This window comes from Hipposideros armiger, unplaced genomic scaffold (genome assembly GCF_001890085.2).
Source record: "Hipposideros armiger isolate ML-2016 unplaced genomic scaffold, ASM189008v1 scaffold_318, whole genome shotgun sequence".
NCBI classification, from domain to species: Eukaryota; Metazoa; Chordata; class Mammalia; order Chiroptera; family Hipposideridae; genus Hipposideros; species Hipposideros armiger.
This window is the reverse complement of record NW_017731668.1, coordinates 2,077,992-2,092,900: the sequence shown is the minus strand read 5'-3', so window position 1 is coordinate 2,092,900 and position 14,909 is coordinate 2,077,992. Positions and strand designations below refer to the sequence as shown.

General features: G+C 34.7%; 1 protein-coding gene across 2 annotated transcripts in view; it reads left to right on the top strand.

The window, feature by feature from the left end:
• Nucleotides 1–9,317: 9,317 nt before the first annotated feature.
• Nucleotides 9,318–14,909, top strand: part of CNTN1 (contactin 1) — a 132,942-nt gene continuing 127,350 nt past the window's right edge. For both annotated transcript variants that reach the window (XM_019660444.1, XM_019660445.1), the window contains exons 1-2: nucleotides 9,318–9,453; nucleotides 11,155–11,187. In XM_019660444.1, coding sequence (XP_019515989.1) covers nucleotides 9,393–9,453; nucleotides 11,155–11,187 — 94 coding nt within the window. In that variant the 5' untranslated portion in view covers nucleotides 9,318–9,392. The remainder of the gene's footprint in view (nucleotides 9,454–11,154; nucleotides 11,188–14,909) is intronic.

The window sequence follows — 14,909 nt, the reverse complement described above, 5'->3', positions numbered from 1 at the left end:
TTGGTCTTTGAACAGCATGCATTAAAACCCTATGTCAGATTAAATTGAACAAACATTCAGTGATATCCTGTTATATGTGTTTTAAAAATAAATAAATTGGATTGTTTTAATTGATTTGAATTGAAGTGCATTTAAAAAAAGTAATTTTCTTTGCTGTTTCTAGCAATAAGGGCCTAAATTATTTGAGTAGAAATCACTCATTAGTTAAGCACTGATACAATGACTTATAGTCATTGTGTTGATGTTATAGGTCCTTGTGACAGTACAATGACTCAGTCTTCCCTGCTATTTAGAAAATAGAGTGTCAAGGGTTACATCATGCTCTATCAGGAGCCATGTGCCTTCTGTCTGATGGCTCTCTTAAACTGAAGAGCAGCTAATAGAAGTTGCAAGATTATTGGCCTCCTTCTACCCTCCTGGGTGGCTCTCTTTTGAGGAGACAGTAAGAAATTCTGTGTCACTTTAGATTTTAGATTGGCAAGGTAGAATAAATACCTGCTCTTTTACATGTAGGACATAGAGAATACTATACAGCGGGGAGCAGCTGCTAACATCCTCGGCCATGAGGGAGAATAGCTTAGAGGAGAGCTTCAGAAAGCACATTTGCAGTAGCAGTGATGCCTTTTTATTAGACATGGCCACCTCCAGAGAAGAATAAAGCCACACAATGGGGAGATTGCGGCCCAGGAAGTCTTTAAAACTCCCAGTGTAAATTGTTGAGAGTTGCAGTGTGGTACTGTTTCTTCCCAGGTCCTGCCCTTTTGTGTGTGGTGGGGAGAAAAAATAAAGGGAAAGAAGTTTGAAAGTTCTGTCTTGCTGGCATGGGAATTTTTTTGTGTTGTTCAGGACTTATTATCCTGCTTTGGATTTTTAGATATGATTCACAGGGACGGTATCACAGAGCACATTTCTTTGTAGTAGTCCAGCTATCTCAGATCATCTTGAACTGCAGTTAGGCAACAAGAGAAGTTAAAAGCACATTCAGTCATGTCATTATAGTCCAACAAGAGTGTCTCATTTAAAAGTAGGAAACTTTCCAGGTATTATTTAAAGCAATGTATCAAAATGCCTTGTTCATTATGATATGGTAAAGCAAATCAGATGGAGACATAGACTATATTTAATTCTCACTTAACCAAATGCCACAACAAAGCACAGTGCAGACATAATTTTAAGTGGCAGGTTATTAAATGTTGCATGTCTTCTGATTTTTAGAGTGCAGTGGCTAAAGATGTGGTCTATTTAATTCAAAACACATTTTTGCATGTTCTCTGTGAGTGGTGGAAATATCCCAACCCTTACTTAGCACACTTACCACAGTGTTTCTTGAACTTCAGCATGTCTGCAAGTTACCTGAAAAGCTTGATTAAAATGTAGATACTTGTGTTAATCCCCCAGAGACTCTAATTATTCTTGCGAGATGCTTGGAAATCTATTAACAAGCACAACCAAATACTCTTAATGTAGGTGGCCCCTAGACCATATGTTGGAAATTGATTTAACATTTTGAAAAGCATGTTAATAATCGAACATACAAAATATATTTTGTTATGATCTAGAGCAAAAACAGATTTTAAGTATCTAAGTATCTTTTTTTAAAGACAATTAAACAATGAAAATATAGAATTTAAATCTGTCTAGAATAGAAGGATTCAAACTCTGGCTGTGTTAGTAGCTGTGTGTCTTTGGGCAATCCATATGAAACTCATAACTCAGTTTATCTCAGTTTATAAAAGTCTCACAGAGATTTAGCAAGATCAGATGAGATAATATATAGATTAGTAATTTAAAAAAATAGCACATTTGCATGCTATTTCCTCTTTACTATTCCCATGTAGCTGAGGTTACCTGGTTACCCTCAGTCCTCCCTTTCATCATCTGATTCCATTCATTTTCTTTCATCCTTGTCCTTTATGTAAATCATTGATATCAGAGGTATTATCAGTTCTACTCCCCATTAACCTTCCCCAACTCCTACTGAAGCTTACCTGTAATGTTTTACTTTTCATTTAACAGTCCTCTAGTATTTTGAGCAGAAATTCTTTGAATTTAGTTAGAATTTGGTTAGAAATACCAAATCTAACAGTAGATTCTGGTGATTTAAAGTACTTTAAAATACGACTTTACCCTTGAATAATAAACTTGTTAATACACTGATGGGAAAGAAGTTGAGTAGAATCCTACAAATAGATGTTTCATTTTAAATATTATATGATAAAACAGCCCCTCCCTTGTTCAATGGCTGGATCAGTAATCCTTGGAATTGCAAATAATTGAGAACTTTTATTGCTGGATTTGCTAATTATTATTATCTCCATTTTTCCATGAGCATCTTAATTTTGTAATTTTAAGCAAAATAATTGTGTAGGGTTGGCACCTTGTCAGTCCACGGGGGAAATAGTTTGGAATCAGCAGGGCCTTTCTGCATTTTCTTAAATTTCAAGAGATCTCTAACCACACATACGCACATTCCTAAATTATGGGACAAAATATATGTAGGATTTTCTATTTCTTTTATGACCTAAAAGTGATGGTTTCCTGAAACCATCCAAATGAATAAACAGGACCGCATCAATTATAGTCTTGTGTGACAGCATGGGTTTAAATTAGCCTGTGAAAAATATGTGCTATAAATATCACAAATAGGGCTCCATTATTTTTAAGTTTCTCTGTATGGGTTACACATTTTAAAAATAAATGAGTAATTTAATCATAAATCCAATTATCTAAAAATGTGAGCAGTCGGTTCTGTGAAATGTGGGCTGTGCTCTCAGCACTCAATTAATATTCACATCTTCAAAAGCCTGCAGATTTTTTTTTTCCCCTGGAGCAGGCTCCACGTCATTATATTTCACATTCTGGTGATGTTATATTTATCGCAATGTGTTGAAACTCTTTTTATGAGTGCTATACACACAATCAATTGGCAGTTTCTTTCGGGAGCTAAGATGGTTGCATCTGAAGGCCATTATGCTCTACATGCTAGTTGGGCGGAGTATGACTCTATTCTGGAAGAGAGGCCTACTGTTTATAATTGTTTTTAGAAAAGAGGTGTTTTCTTTTAGTGTGTACTAGTAATTATTCCTTGGCTGAGAACAGTACATTCTTCAGAAGTTTTCACTAAACATATTTGATTGTAGCAATCAGCTGTCAAAACGTTGTCAATGACTTTGCAGAAAAACTGTTAAACTGAGACAATAATAATTTGACTATAGAGTTTAAAGAAGTCAGTATGAGGTTAGGAAATAAGACCATCCAGAATGTCCATTTATTCACCTAGAAGAAGTTGCATCACCTATGTTTAAATTATATTTAATAATCTGAAAATTAACAGCAAATATATAATATTGGTATGGAAGTATTAAATGCATAGTTCATATAGTACCCCTTTTCTAAATGACTAGTGTCTTTTTTATTTAAAACTGATTTTATTTCTGGAAAATTTCATTTATTTCACCTTAATAGAAGTTTTGACTTCTATTATGTACATGTATCAAAGAGCTTTTACTTACACACATACAGATGCAGGTATCCATACACATACATGATGCAGGCTTCACATTAATTGTTTGAAGAAGGAACTTGGAGTTTCACTGTACAGACTGGGTGACTGATACCTCAGAAAGGTTAAGTGACTTGTGTTGCACAGCCAGATTTTCACAGTGAGTCTGAGGATAAAATGTCCCCTGGTTTTATAATGTAGAGTAGGAGGCATTGGTGTCTTTTCACCTAGGCTAATCCGTGCTCAACTCTAAGAAGCTTCCTGTATTTCCTAGAAATAGAACTATATAGCAAATGTCCTTCAGAACCAGAGCAGAGTGATGAGCACCGTAAGTAAAATTTTAGGTTACTTTTCTTTTTAACTTGGCTTTTCATGAGCCATATTGAGAACAGTTCAAGAGAGATTCCTCATGTGCCCCAAAATCATTTCTTTTCCTTCTAAAATAGAAATGTGGCCATTGGCTAATATATATTATACATTATGTATGTATATTATATATAATCAATATTTCTACAATTTTATTCTTTATCAATGTAAATGATCATATAACCATCAGTCCAATGAAATAATGAAATATTAGTTTTGTTAGTCTTGGTGGAACACCCTTTCATTATATAGCAGCATAAAATACTTTATGAATAATTGTTAGTGGCTAAATGCTTGCTAATGTATTGTTGAAGTTTTATTGAATACTTTATCTGGACTACCCTATGACAGAACAGAAAAGAAGAGCTAGATAATGTCTTTCCATCAAAAAAAAAATGCAAAGCTAGCTATGGACCAAATTTCTCAAAGGAGAACTCCAGCGTTGTCTAAATGAAGAGAGAGAGGCTGGAAAAAGGAAAAGCACAGAAAGAAGGAGAACGAAAGAAGAGGTTGCGTCACACAGTGTTCGTTGCCTTATTATATTTTTGGTGTTTTTGTTATCTTAATGTATGAGTACGAGATTTAGTAAAGGATGGTGAAGAAACACGGTGGAATTCTCTTGGAAATGAATGTAGTGCCGATACACACTAGAGACACACCAGTCGCTAGACACCTAGAGAGCCGTGGTGAGCTGGGGGATGGGGCGTCTGCGGTTCCTGGTGTAAGTCCTCCGCTGAGTGAGAAGCCCCAGGGCTCTGAAGGTTAGCGAGTTCAAGGAGCTGGCCAGCACAGCACAGCCTCGGGGACGGGAATGTATCCCTGGGTCCCGTCCCTGGTCATTCCGTTATTTTGGGTTTTTTGAGAAGAAAAATGTCTGCTCCTATAACTGGAGCATCATTGGCGACGTTGTTTGTTTTCTTCCTCTGCCACTTCATTTGCTCCAGCGCTGTAGGCCCGTGGGAGGTGGGGAGCTAGCTGTGAATTACTGAATGGCATGTTCTTGAGGAGGAAATGAGTAGAGCAGTTTCTTCTGCATTAGCAGGAACGGGCTCAGCCTTGCTGCCTTGCTTCTCTACTGCACTGCTGAGGGGATGTGATCTAGGAGTCACAAGTGATGGGATAACTAGTGACACAATAGAACAAATCACTAGCAGAAAACAAATGTGTACAAGATGTGAAAGATGCTTTTATACTCGAACAGCAAGAAACCCATTAAATGAAATAGATTACATGTTGCCAGGGTGATGACTCACTGTCCTACTGAAATAGACAATATTTTGGAGTGAAGGAAAAGATTGTGTGGTACAACACAGAGACACTCAAAATAATGAAAAGATTTTCTCCTTACTAGCGTGTGCACATTCAAATTGAAATATAGAGGCTGCAAACAACACTTGACCAAGTACATATTAAAAATGCTTTAAAGTATTGCTACTTAGAATAGCCACTTCTAGAATATGTTTATAAGTAGCAATAATCTCTAATGAAGACCAAAATCCCAAGAAGAGGCATTTCTTATTTATTATCACCATCCTATGCTTATTTTAAGGAATTAAGGTTAAATTTCAATGTGTTTATGGCAAGTGCTTGGGAATACAGTTAAGCAATGGTCCTCGATTCCTTCATTTATTCAATAAATATACATCCAATGACTTCTATGTGCCAAGCATTAGACACAAAAATGAATAAGAGACATATCCCTAGTATGATGGGCCTATGACCTAGTACAATAATAAGTTAATATTTATTAAATACTTTCAGAGCCAACATTTCATGTGTACAATAATACAATTCTCACAATAGTCTTATGAAATAGGCATTCTTACCATGTTTTGTACATGAGGAAAATTAGCATCAATGGTTGAGTAACTTGCCCAAAGTTGCAAGCTAAAGAATAATTGAGCCAAAGTTCAGACAAGATATGAATGACTTACCCTGATCTCTTATTTTTTCCCTTTTTATAATTGATTGGGAGACATTGGTTAATCAGTTTATATAGGTTTCAAGCATACAATTCTGTAATACATCATCTATATATTGCATTGTGTGCTCACCACCCAAAGTCAAATCTCCTTCTGTCACCGTATAATTGGCCTCCTTTTCTCTCTTGTACCTCCCCCTCTCCCCTCTTACCCTCTGGTAACCACTAAACATGTGTCTGTGGCTATGGTTTTTGGTTGTTTGTTTGTCTTGTTTGTTGCTTTCAGTTTTATATCCCACATACGAGTGAGATCATATGGTTCTCGACTTCTCTGTCTGATTTATTTTACTTAGCATGGTAATCTCAAGATCCATCCACGTTGTCGCAAATGGCACTATTTTACCTTTTCTTATGGTTGATCTTTTTTGACTGTGCCTTGACACTCATTCCCATATACTGTTATTTGAGAAGGAAATGATAAATACCATCCTTGACCTCGGGAATTCTTCTGTATTTTATTTTTAGTTTTCTGAAATCACTTGCTCTTTGTGGACACAGCTGATTTCCCTTCAGACCAGCCTCCTTCTTTCCTAGACAGCCTGTGAAGTTAACGGGATAAAAAAGGCCAAAGTCTCACTCACATAACTCACCAAAATAAAAAATCTGAAGGATACCCTCCAGTAATTATTCCTCATTTTTACCTGATTCTTTTTCTCTCTGGTCAGTGCTGCTTCCTCTACACTCAATACCAAAACTGCAGCAGCGTCCCTTGCTCATAAACTTGAATATATTTATTATTTAGAGTTCTCAAATTATAACAGTTTATTAATTGGTAAATTGAACTATTTAAAATCTAATAATTACTGCCACATTACATTTCGCATGCTTTATAATCTGCAAAATGTTTGCAAATATATTATCTAAGTTAATCTTTACAAAAATATATTTTTTTGACAGCAGTTTTGGAATAGTTTGTGTATTTGTTTTTTCTACCTTTGTCCTCATTAAAGAAACTCATTCTAATTTATGTGCATAACTTAATGAGAGGAATTAGGAACTAACAGGTCAAAAAAATGCTTAAATATATACATTTTTGAGAGAAACTTTAGAATATATAAACAATGTGTACAGGTTTCAATAATTTTCATTTAGGTCTATATTTAGATACTAATGAAAGTATACATCATCAAAATAAAAAGCTAAAAATCCTTCCATCTATCATATAATTGATTTCCCTGCCTCCTGAATTTTTTTTATTCACTTCTATTTACCTGTTTCTTTTTATCTCTGATATGTCTCATTTAATTAAAAAATTAAATTAAAATTTAAAAGTCCAGACTTAATGCAATCTATAAATGTATAGTACTCACCTTCTCACATAGGACCAAGAGAAATAAATTGGTCATAAATTAATCCTGGCATTTAAAAATTATCTGTTGAATATTTTTCCTCTTGCAAAGATATTTTAAATATATCCTGTTGCTAATTTGACAGATTTCTACTACTTTTTCTATGAATCCAACTCAACTTTTCCCCAAAATAAATGATTGTTCACTGCAGAATAATGTATACACTAAAAGGAAAAAATATGTTTATATTGGCCCATGTAGTACCATTAAATATATTTACCAGTCTCTGCAAATGCTAGGAGTCTGGCAAATCAGGGTAGGGAGTGAGGTGGGGGTAAACACGGTCTTAAAATTCATCACAATTAAAAAAATAAGTAGGATCCCACATTTATACTGAACATTATAGCATTAGGCATTTTCCTTTCAAATTGCTTTCAGGCTCTCTTAATTTTTATTTTTCATCCAACTCTGTTATGAGATTTCCCTAGGCTATTTTATATTCTTTGAAAGCATGAATTAATATATTTTCAAATTGACACCCTCATTGTGTCTTAATTAAATAAGTCTCTTTCTAGGGCCGGCTGAGTGGCTCAGTTGGTTAAGAGCTCACTCAAGAGTGTGAGCTCTGAGCAACAGCTGTTCAAGTCCCACCCCGAGCTGAGCTACCGCAGAGCTGCCAACAGGTGGCAGGATGGCTCAGCTAAAAAAAAAAAATTCTCTTTCTAAGGCCCTGGGACATGTTGCTCTCAATGAGTTCTAGTAAGAAGGAGTTGGGTTCTGAAACCACCAAATGACTTAAATCAAGGAGTGCAATACCTCTACCATAATGCCCTGCCTACCACAGTCAGATCCATTCCCACCATGATGTATTTCACAATGCTTTTGATTAAAATGATAAACGCATTTTCAAATTTAACAGTATATAGATCCAAACAACTATCTCATTGCACTGACATGTGTACACTTGTGTTCCTACTGATCTGTGAACTTCTTAAGGATAGCACAACCATGTCTTTTTGAACCTTTATTTATATGGTTGCACACAGAGATAGATTTACCATGAAAATGATGGAGCTGAAGATGTGGGGCCCCTCACTTACCTGAGGGTATTCCAAGGCCCTGGTGAAACCTCACATAATGCGGTCACAAGTTTTTGCAAAACCCATAAAAACAAGATATTCTAACTAGTTCCTACATAATTTTGTAGCTTAGTTTGTATTAGTAATTTTGTCTTTTTATCCTTATTATTATTTTTTAATTTATTTTTTAAGATTTTTATTGGGGAATTGGGTACATACAGTAGCCCATGGCCACCCACTGCCACAGGGGCTGCAGCCTACTCCGTCACCAGTGACTCATGGCAGCCCAGCTCCAGGTTGAGCTGTTGTTCAGCATCTTAGCTGTAGAGTGCAGTGTCACTGGCCCTCATATGTGGGATCTGAACCGGGGCCCTCTGGTGTCCCAAGCCAGCTCTTAACCAATGCGCCACTCGGCCGGCCCTGTCTTTTTATCTTTAAAGATGGCTCTCTAACTTGTAATGATTTGGTCCCATGAATTCTACATTTCCCCTTACTGACATATAAGGAATAATTATTTACTTTTTGTTGGATGGTAAATGAAAGAAGTAAAGAGAAATGACTGTATTATTCATCAATATATTTTAACACTTAAAAAATGAACATTTCTGGAAAAATTTTCCATAGGCCACAAATAGGTAATGCTAATTATAGCACCCTACATAAGGTCTGAGTTTACAAAGCTCTCACAAACATATATTTAATTGGATTGACTAGCCCTTTAGATAAATTTAATTTTCAGTTAAAATGATTGATATTGAAATGTTTACAACTGTGTTATTTGTAGAAAAGGTATTAATATTAATATACTCAGTTGTTAAAGAGTTAGAAACTAAAAAATACAAATCTATTGACTTTCTCATGGTCATACAGTGTCAATGCTAGGAGGTAGCTGAAGTCCTAATACTAAATTACAAAACATGGGGCTTACAAGTGTATTTAAATGAACTAAATCATATTCTACAAGCAAGGATATACACTAAAATAGAATTGATAACATTGTTGACCCTAAGTAATTAACACTTTTTCTCTTCCTTCCCCTCCCCTCCACTTCCTTCCCTTTTCTTTCCCTTTCTTTTCTTTTCCTTCTTTGCTTGATGCAGGTGTTTAATATTATCCAACTGCCATAAAGCTAAAGCTTCTCTTGAAAATTGAACCTAACCTCTGCTGAACACAAGATGAAAATGTGGCTGCTGGTTAGTCACCTTGTTATAATATCTTTTACAACCTGTCTGTCAGGTAAGAAATATCCTTTGCATAATCTCCATAAATTATGTCAGTAAAGTCAGTATGTGTGTTCACATCACTAAGTCTGCTGTAGAAAGTTAGAATTAATATTTTCTTTTGACACCTGGGTCAGACAAGTAAATCAATATATATTAAGGTTGACCCTATTTTTTTTTTAACTTTCAATTAAAATGTCACAAGATTTAGTCAATGTTATATAGTGGTATGCTGGTAAATGTTTAAAATTTGGATCTCTGGGAGGGAAACAAAAAATCCTTACCTTGTACAATTTGTCAATTCTTGTGGAGTAAATATTCCTCTGATGGACTGTTTCAGCTGGAAATCGTTTAATAAGGTTTGGAAAAGATATTTAACAACTCACCATTATGTAGCATTTTCACTATGCAGATATTATAGACTTAAATAACCTCATTAGCATAAATAAAAGTAAAATGATTAAAAATACATTTTTTAAGCTTTATTACCTTTGTTATTTATTTATTTGTAAGTTAATATATTTTAATTTTTATTAATGGCTGGTCAGTCTTTTTTTTTTTTTTTAAGCCGAGCCATCCTGCCACCTGTTGGCCACTCAGTGGCTGCTCAGCTCGGGCCTGGAATCAAACTGCTGTTGCTCAGAGCTCAAACTCTTGAGCGAGCTCTTAACCAACTGAGCCACTTGGCTGGCCCTAGTGTCTGGTCAGTCTTATAAAAACAATTTTAAAATGCTCTACAATATGTGCAGGCACATTAAGAACAAAGCAGTTTTAAGTATGCTATAGTTTTAGGATATACAAATACTGTATTTCTATCTTTCAAAGACAAGTATGAAAGATTCAGAAATATTTTCTACAAGGAGAGGTACTTCATATTTTTATCTGAAGCAGCATGCTTTCTAACAACCAATTTTTCTAATATCTTCATCTAAATTACTTTAACTCAGTGAGTACTTGTTGAGTTGCTATGAGTTCAAGATGTAAATGGATTTCATCCTATCATTTTTTTTTAACTGAGCCATCCTGCCACCTGTTGGCAGCTCAGCAGCTGCTCAGCTTGGGTCGGGAATCGAACTGCTGTTGCTCAGAGCTCAAACTCTTGAGCGAGCTCTTAACCAACTGATCCACTCGGCCGGCCCCATCCTATCATTTATCAGTCTCCATTGATTGCTTTAATGATGAACCTGATGGACATCCTATTGTGTTTCATATTTATTATTAAAGAAATTAAAACATGTTATTTTATTTTATTTTAGGGAGTAATTTTTATTATAATAACTTAAGAATCCAGAATATATAATAATTTTATCAGTACTTAAGAATTTTAATGACATTGATATAGCTAAAGAAATTATACGCACACATGTAATTGTATACACATATATATTATGCATATATATACATATATTATACAAATATAATAAAGAAATTTTTGTGGTAGGTTTTGTGGCTGTCTTATTTTTATGAATAAAACAAAAATAATCTTATTAGTACTGAAAATACATATTAATTCTGTTGACTGTAAATTTTAGTGCTACAACTATAAAATGCAAAGACAAGAAAAAAGTATCTATAAAGATGTGATGATACTTTAACCTTAATAGGAAAGGGCCAGTAATTGCATTTCATTAACTAGTGTCTCAGTATTTGAGTAATGTTTGAAATTACAAATCAAAGAACTGCTTTGGGATTACATTTTTTTTTCTTTCATTTTTAGAGTTTACATGGCACAGAAGGTATGGTCATGGAGGTAAGTTGATGAAAAGGTACATTTTAAAAATAACTTTCCTCAAATGATCATATTTTCATCTGTTTTAAGCTACTAACTCGATAAACTTAAAGGCAAATGGTTAATGTTAGATCACTTGGAAATATTGTAAGATGGTTTATCTGGGGGAGAGCATGTTTAATTGCCAAAATAAATGAATGGATATGTCACAATCAAATATCTTATTAGAGGTTTGTTTGCAGCAGATGGAAAATATTCAATGTGGCTTGTATTTTTTCCTGCATGCTGCATAACAATCCTATGCCTCTGAATTTTGAAACAATATTTTGAATATTGTTAAAACATAACCTTTTGATTATTATAGTTTCAGGTGTACAAAACAATGTAATAGACATTTCACCCCTCACATAATGATAATTCCCCTCCCCCAATGTATTGTCCCTTTGATATCCTACATTTATTACAAGTCCATTGACTCTATTCCCTATGCTGTACTCCAATTCCTGTGACTATATATATATATATATATATATATATATATATATATGAAATTATATTTGACATACAATATTATTCAGCTTCAGCTTCAGGCATACAGTGCAGTGGTCAAGCCTCTACACCATCCATGAGCTTCCTGCTTTACTGCAAGAGAGAGAAATAAAAGTAATGACCTCATAAAGCTCATTTCAATTAGGAATCCAAAGATGTTGCAAAATTTATTGTTTATTATTATTGACTATAGTTAGCAATCCTGCTAATTTAGACTCTACTTTAACCACTGAACAGAAATAGAAGCAGTATGGTACAGTGGGGAAAAAAAAAAGCCTAGAGCAAGACCAACATAGATTTGCACATTCAGGCTGGGATTCACAGCTGTGTGATCTTGTGCAAATTATTCAACTTTTATGATCCTCAACTTTCCAATATGTAAAAATCACAGGATTCTTGTGAGGATTTAAAACTAAAAAAAAAGAATGTGACAATAGCTTTTAGCACAGTGACTACATGATAGGCATTCAATGAATACGGTAAAACTGGTAACTTATGAAAGCCGTGCTTGGTGGTAGGACAATGAATACTCAGGTAGAATCACAACCATTGCCACAGCTTGCATGAGGAAGCAAGGATATCAACACCAGAATGGGTCAGTAGAACTTCCACTTGTAGATGGCTATGAGAATTAAGAGATAGGAAAGTCTTAGCCTGAATTCCACAAAGCCGTTTTTGTTTCCACCTTGTGAGTTGGGAATCACTACATGGATGCTATATAAAGGTCAGTGAGCTATCTTCCCTGACGTCAAGAACCTTAGTATATAATAGGGAATAGGTAAAGCAAGTAGGTAACAAATTCATAACAAAAATATAATAAGCACTTTAAAAGAATACCTTTGAGGAATTAAGGGTTATTTAATGATGGAGGTAGTAGGTAAGGGAACTTTGTGAAGTGTTTCAAGTGTTAAAAATGGAGCTAATTCTTAGCAGAAGTGGAACAGATAAAAGTACATAGGTGAGGAAATATGGGCTGTGTTAGGTCAGTATTTCAAACAACACTGCAGTATGTTAGTAGGAATTACATTAAAAAGGACTTCACTGTCAAATAAATTTGAGAAAGACTAGTTCCTTAAAGTGTAACACTTTATTATTAATTTTAGATAATGAGTATTTATACTGCTTATATAATAAGTATACTACATGTATTAGTTTTCTAGGATTGCTATAATTATGATAAAGCACCACAAACTGGGTGGCTTAGAACAACAGAAAATTGTCCCACAACACTAGAGGCCAGAAGTCCAAAACCAAGGTGTTATCAAGGCAATGTTCCCTCCAGAACCTGTAGTAGAAGGCTCCTTTCTTGCCTTTTCCAGCTTCTGCTGCCCCCAGACATTCTTTGGCTTGTGGCGACATAGGTAGGCAGACATGGTATAGGTGTGGGGAGACACCCAGACAGTTATGCAAAACACAGTGTCTAGAGGCTTGCACAGTGGACCATGGGTCATGGAAGTGGCTGCTATCAAGAAATGTGATAGGCTCTTCTTGGGCAGGTAAAGTCATGCAAAGGAAAATTTAGTTGACTTAACCTTTCTGATAACCTGAACTTAGTCTTTGTTCTGATAATTGATTGCTGCATGTTCTTGAGACCAACTCCTTTACATTTTAGTCGTGGTAAATTATTACAATTTTCCTATTACCCAGGGTCCTAAAGGATTAGGACACTGGAGTATTCAAAGCCCAAGCCCTAAATGCCCTTGTTCTGTTATCAGTGGGAAAAGTTGACAGTGAAGAGAAGACACTAACTGTCTGGAAGAAGAATGCTTTGAAACAATTTAAATATTGTCTCATTTAGAGAGGTTATTGTATTTCAAGAGAGCATGTAGCACGCTTCCCACCCTATAACCACTGTAGCATTGTAAATATTGTAAAATTTCAATATTAGACTGTTCAAAGTTTGCTTTTTTCTTATATATTTTTTTCTGAGACTTTTCTTACAATAAATACACTTATGCAAGATTATGTTTGATAACAAATTGAAATGACATATGACAGAATGAGAAATATAATTTGTTTCAAAATGGATAGAAAATGAATAAAAAGTAACCCTTAAGCACGAATCATAATTATACTTCCAATTTCCAGAAATAATGTAGAATAGCAAGACAGTGGACCATCTCATAGTGAGAGGTGAAGTGATCCCAGCTTAGATCATACAGCTTCATTGTAATAATTGTGAAACTGAGAATGGTACTGAAAAAAGCAGTGGCTTTTGCATGTTACATTTGTAAATCTGACAGCGAGTATTCATATATGATCTCTTTCTTTCTTGTTAGTCTTATTGATCAAATTTAAGAAATGAACTTACTTCTGTAATAGATGACACCCATAGTGTAGACAAATAACTGAAGTTGCATTAAGAGCAGATCAAAAGAGTGATTTTAGGTGTTGTCCTCAATTAGCTTTAGAAGTCATCTGTAATTTTGTTCTCCTTTTTAGAAGAATCTATCCACTAAGAACATGAGCATATATTTTTAAAATAATATATCTTTAAAACATAATACCTATTTGTTTTCTTTTTTATTTCTGGTGTCCCTTAACCCCATGATAACCCCAAAGCATCATAGTTTGTCATCTCATTTTTAAATGAGTCTAGAAAAAAAGCAATAGATGACTTAAGTTTTTGTTGGTGGAGAGTATAATGCTTTCATCAATGGATCCGTTGCTGAGTCTTGTGTTATATTCTCCCAGAAAGTTATTTTTCCTTCATCTGAGCATCTTAGTTGAGCCAGCAGAGTGATGACCCCAGATTCTGTTCCAGGGGGGTACGAAGTTTACCTTAAGAGGTTCACACTGAGAATGCCAATGCCATGAAAAAGCTTGTTTTGAGTAATTTATCTTTTAAGGGATCAAGCATGTTCTCAAAATTAAATGTATAGAGTAATTGCTAAACCACCTAATAGAATATGTTAGTTTTTTCAGGCTTGAAAATTTTAGAAAATCAAGGGGCATATATTGAAAAATAATACTCACCAGAACACTAATGTGATGTGAACTGTGTGTCTTGCTCTGCTTTTTGGTCTAGAAAATGGGCAAACCGAAATATTGTAAATGTAATATTTTTCTCAACGTGAAAAATAAATTCAATATTATGTTGGAAATTAGCTTCATATTTTTATCACCTAAATGGTTCATTGTCTGTTCCTATAAAGGGCAGATGGAAGTGGAGTATTAGGAAATGTATACATATA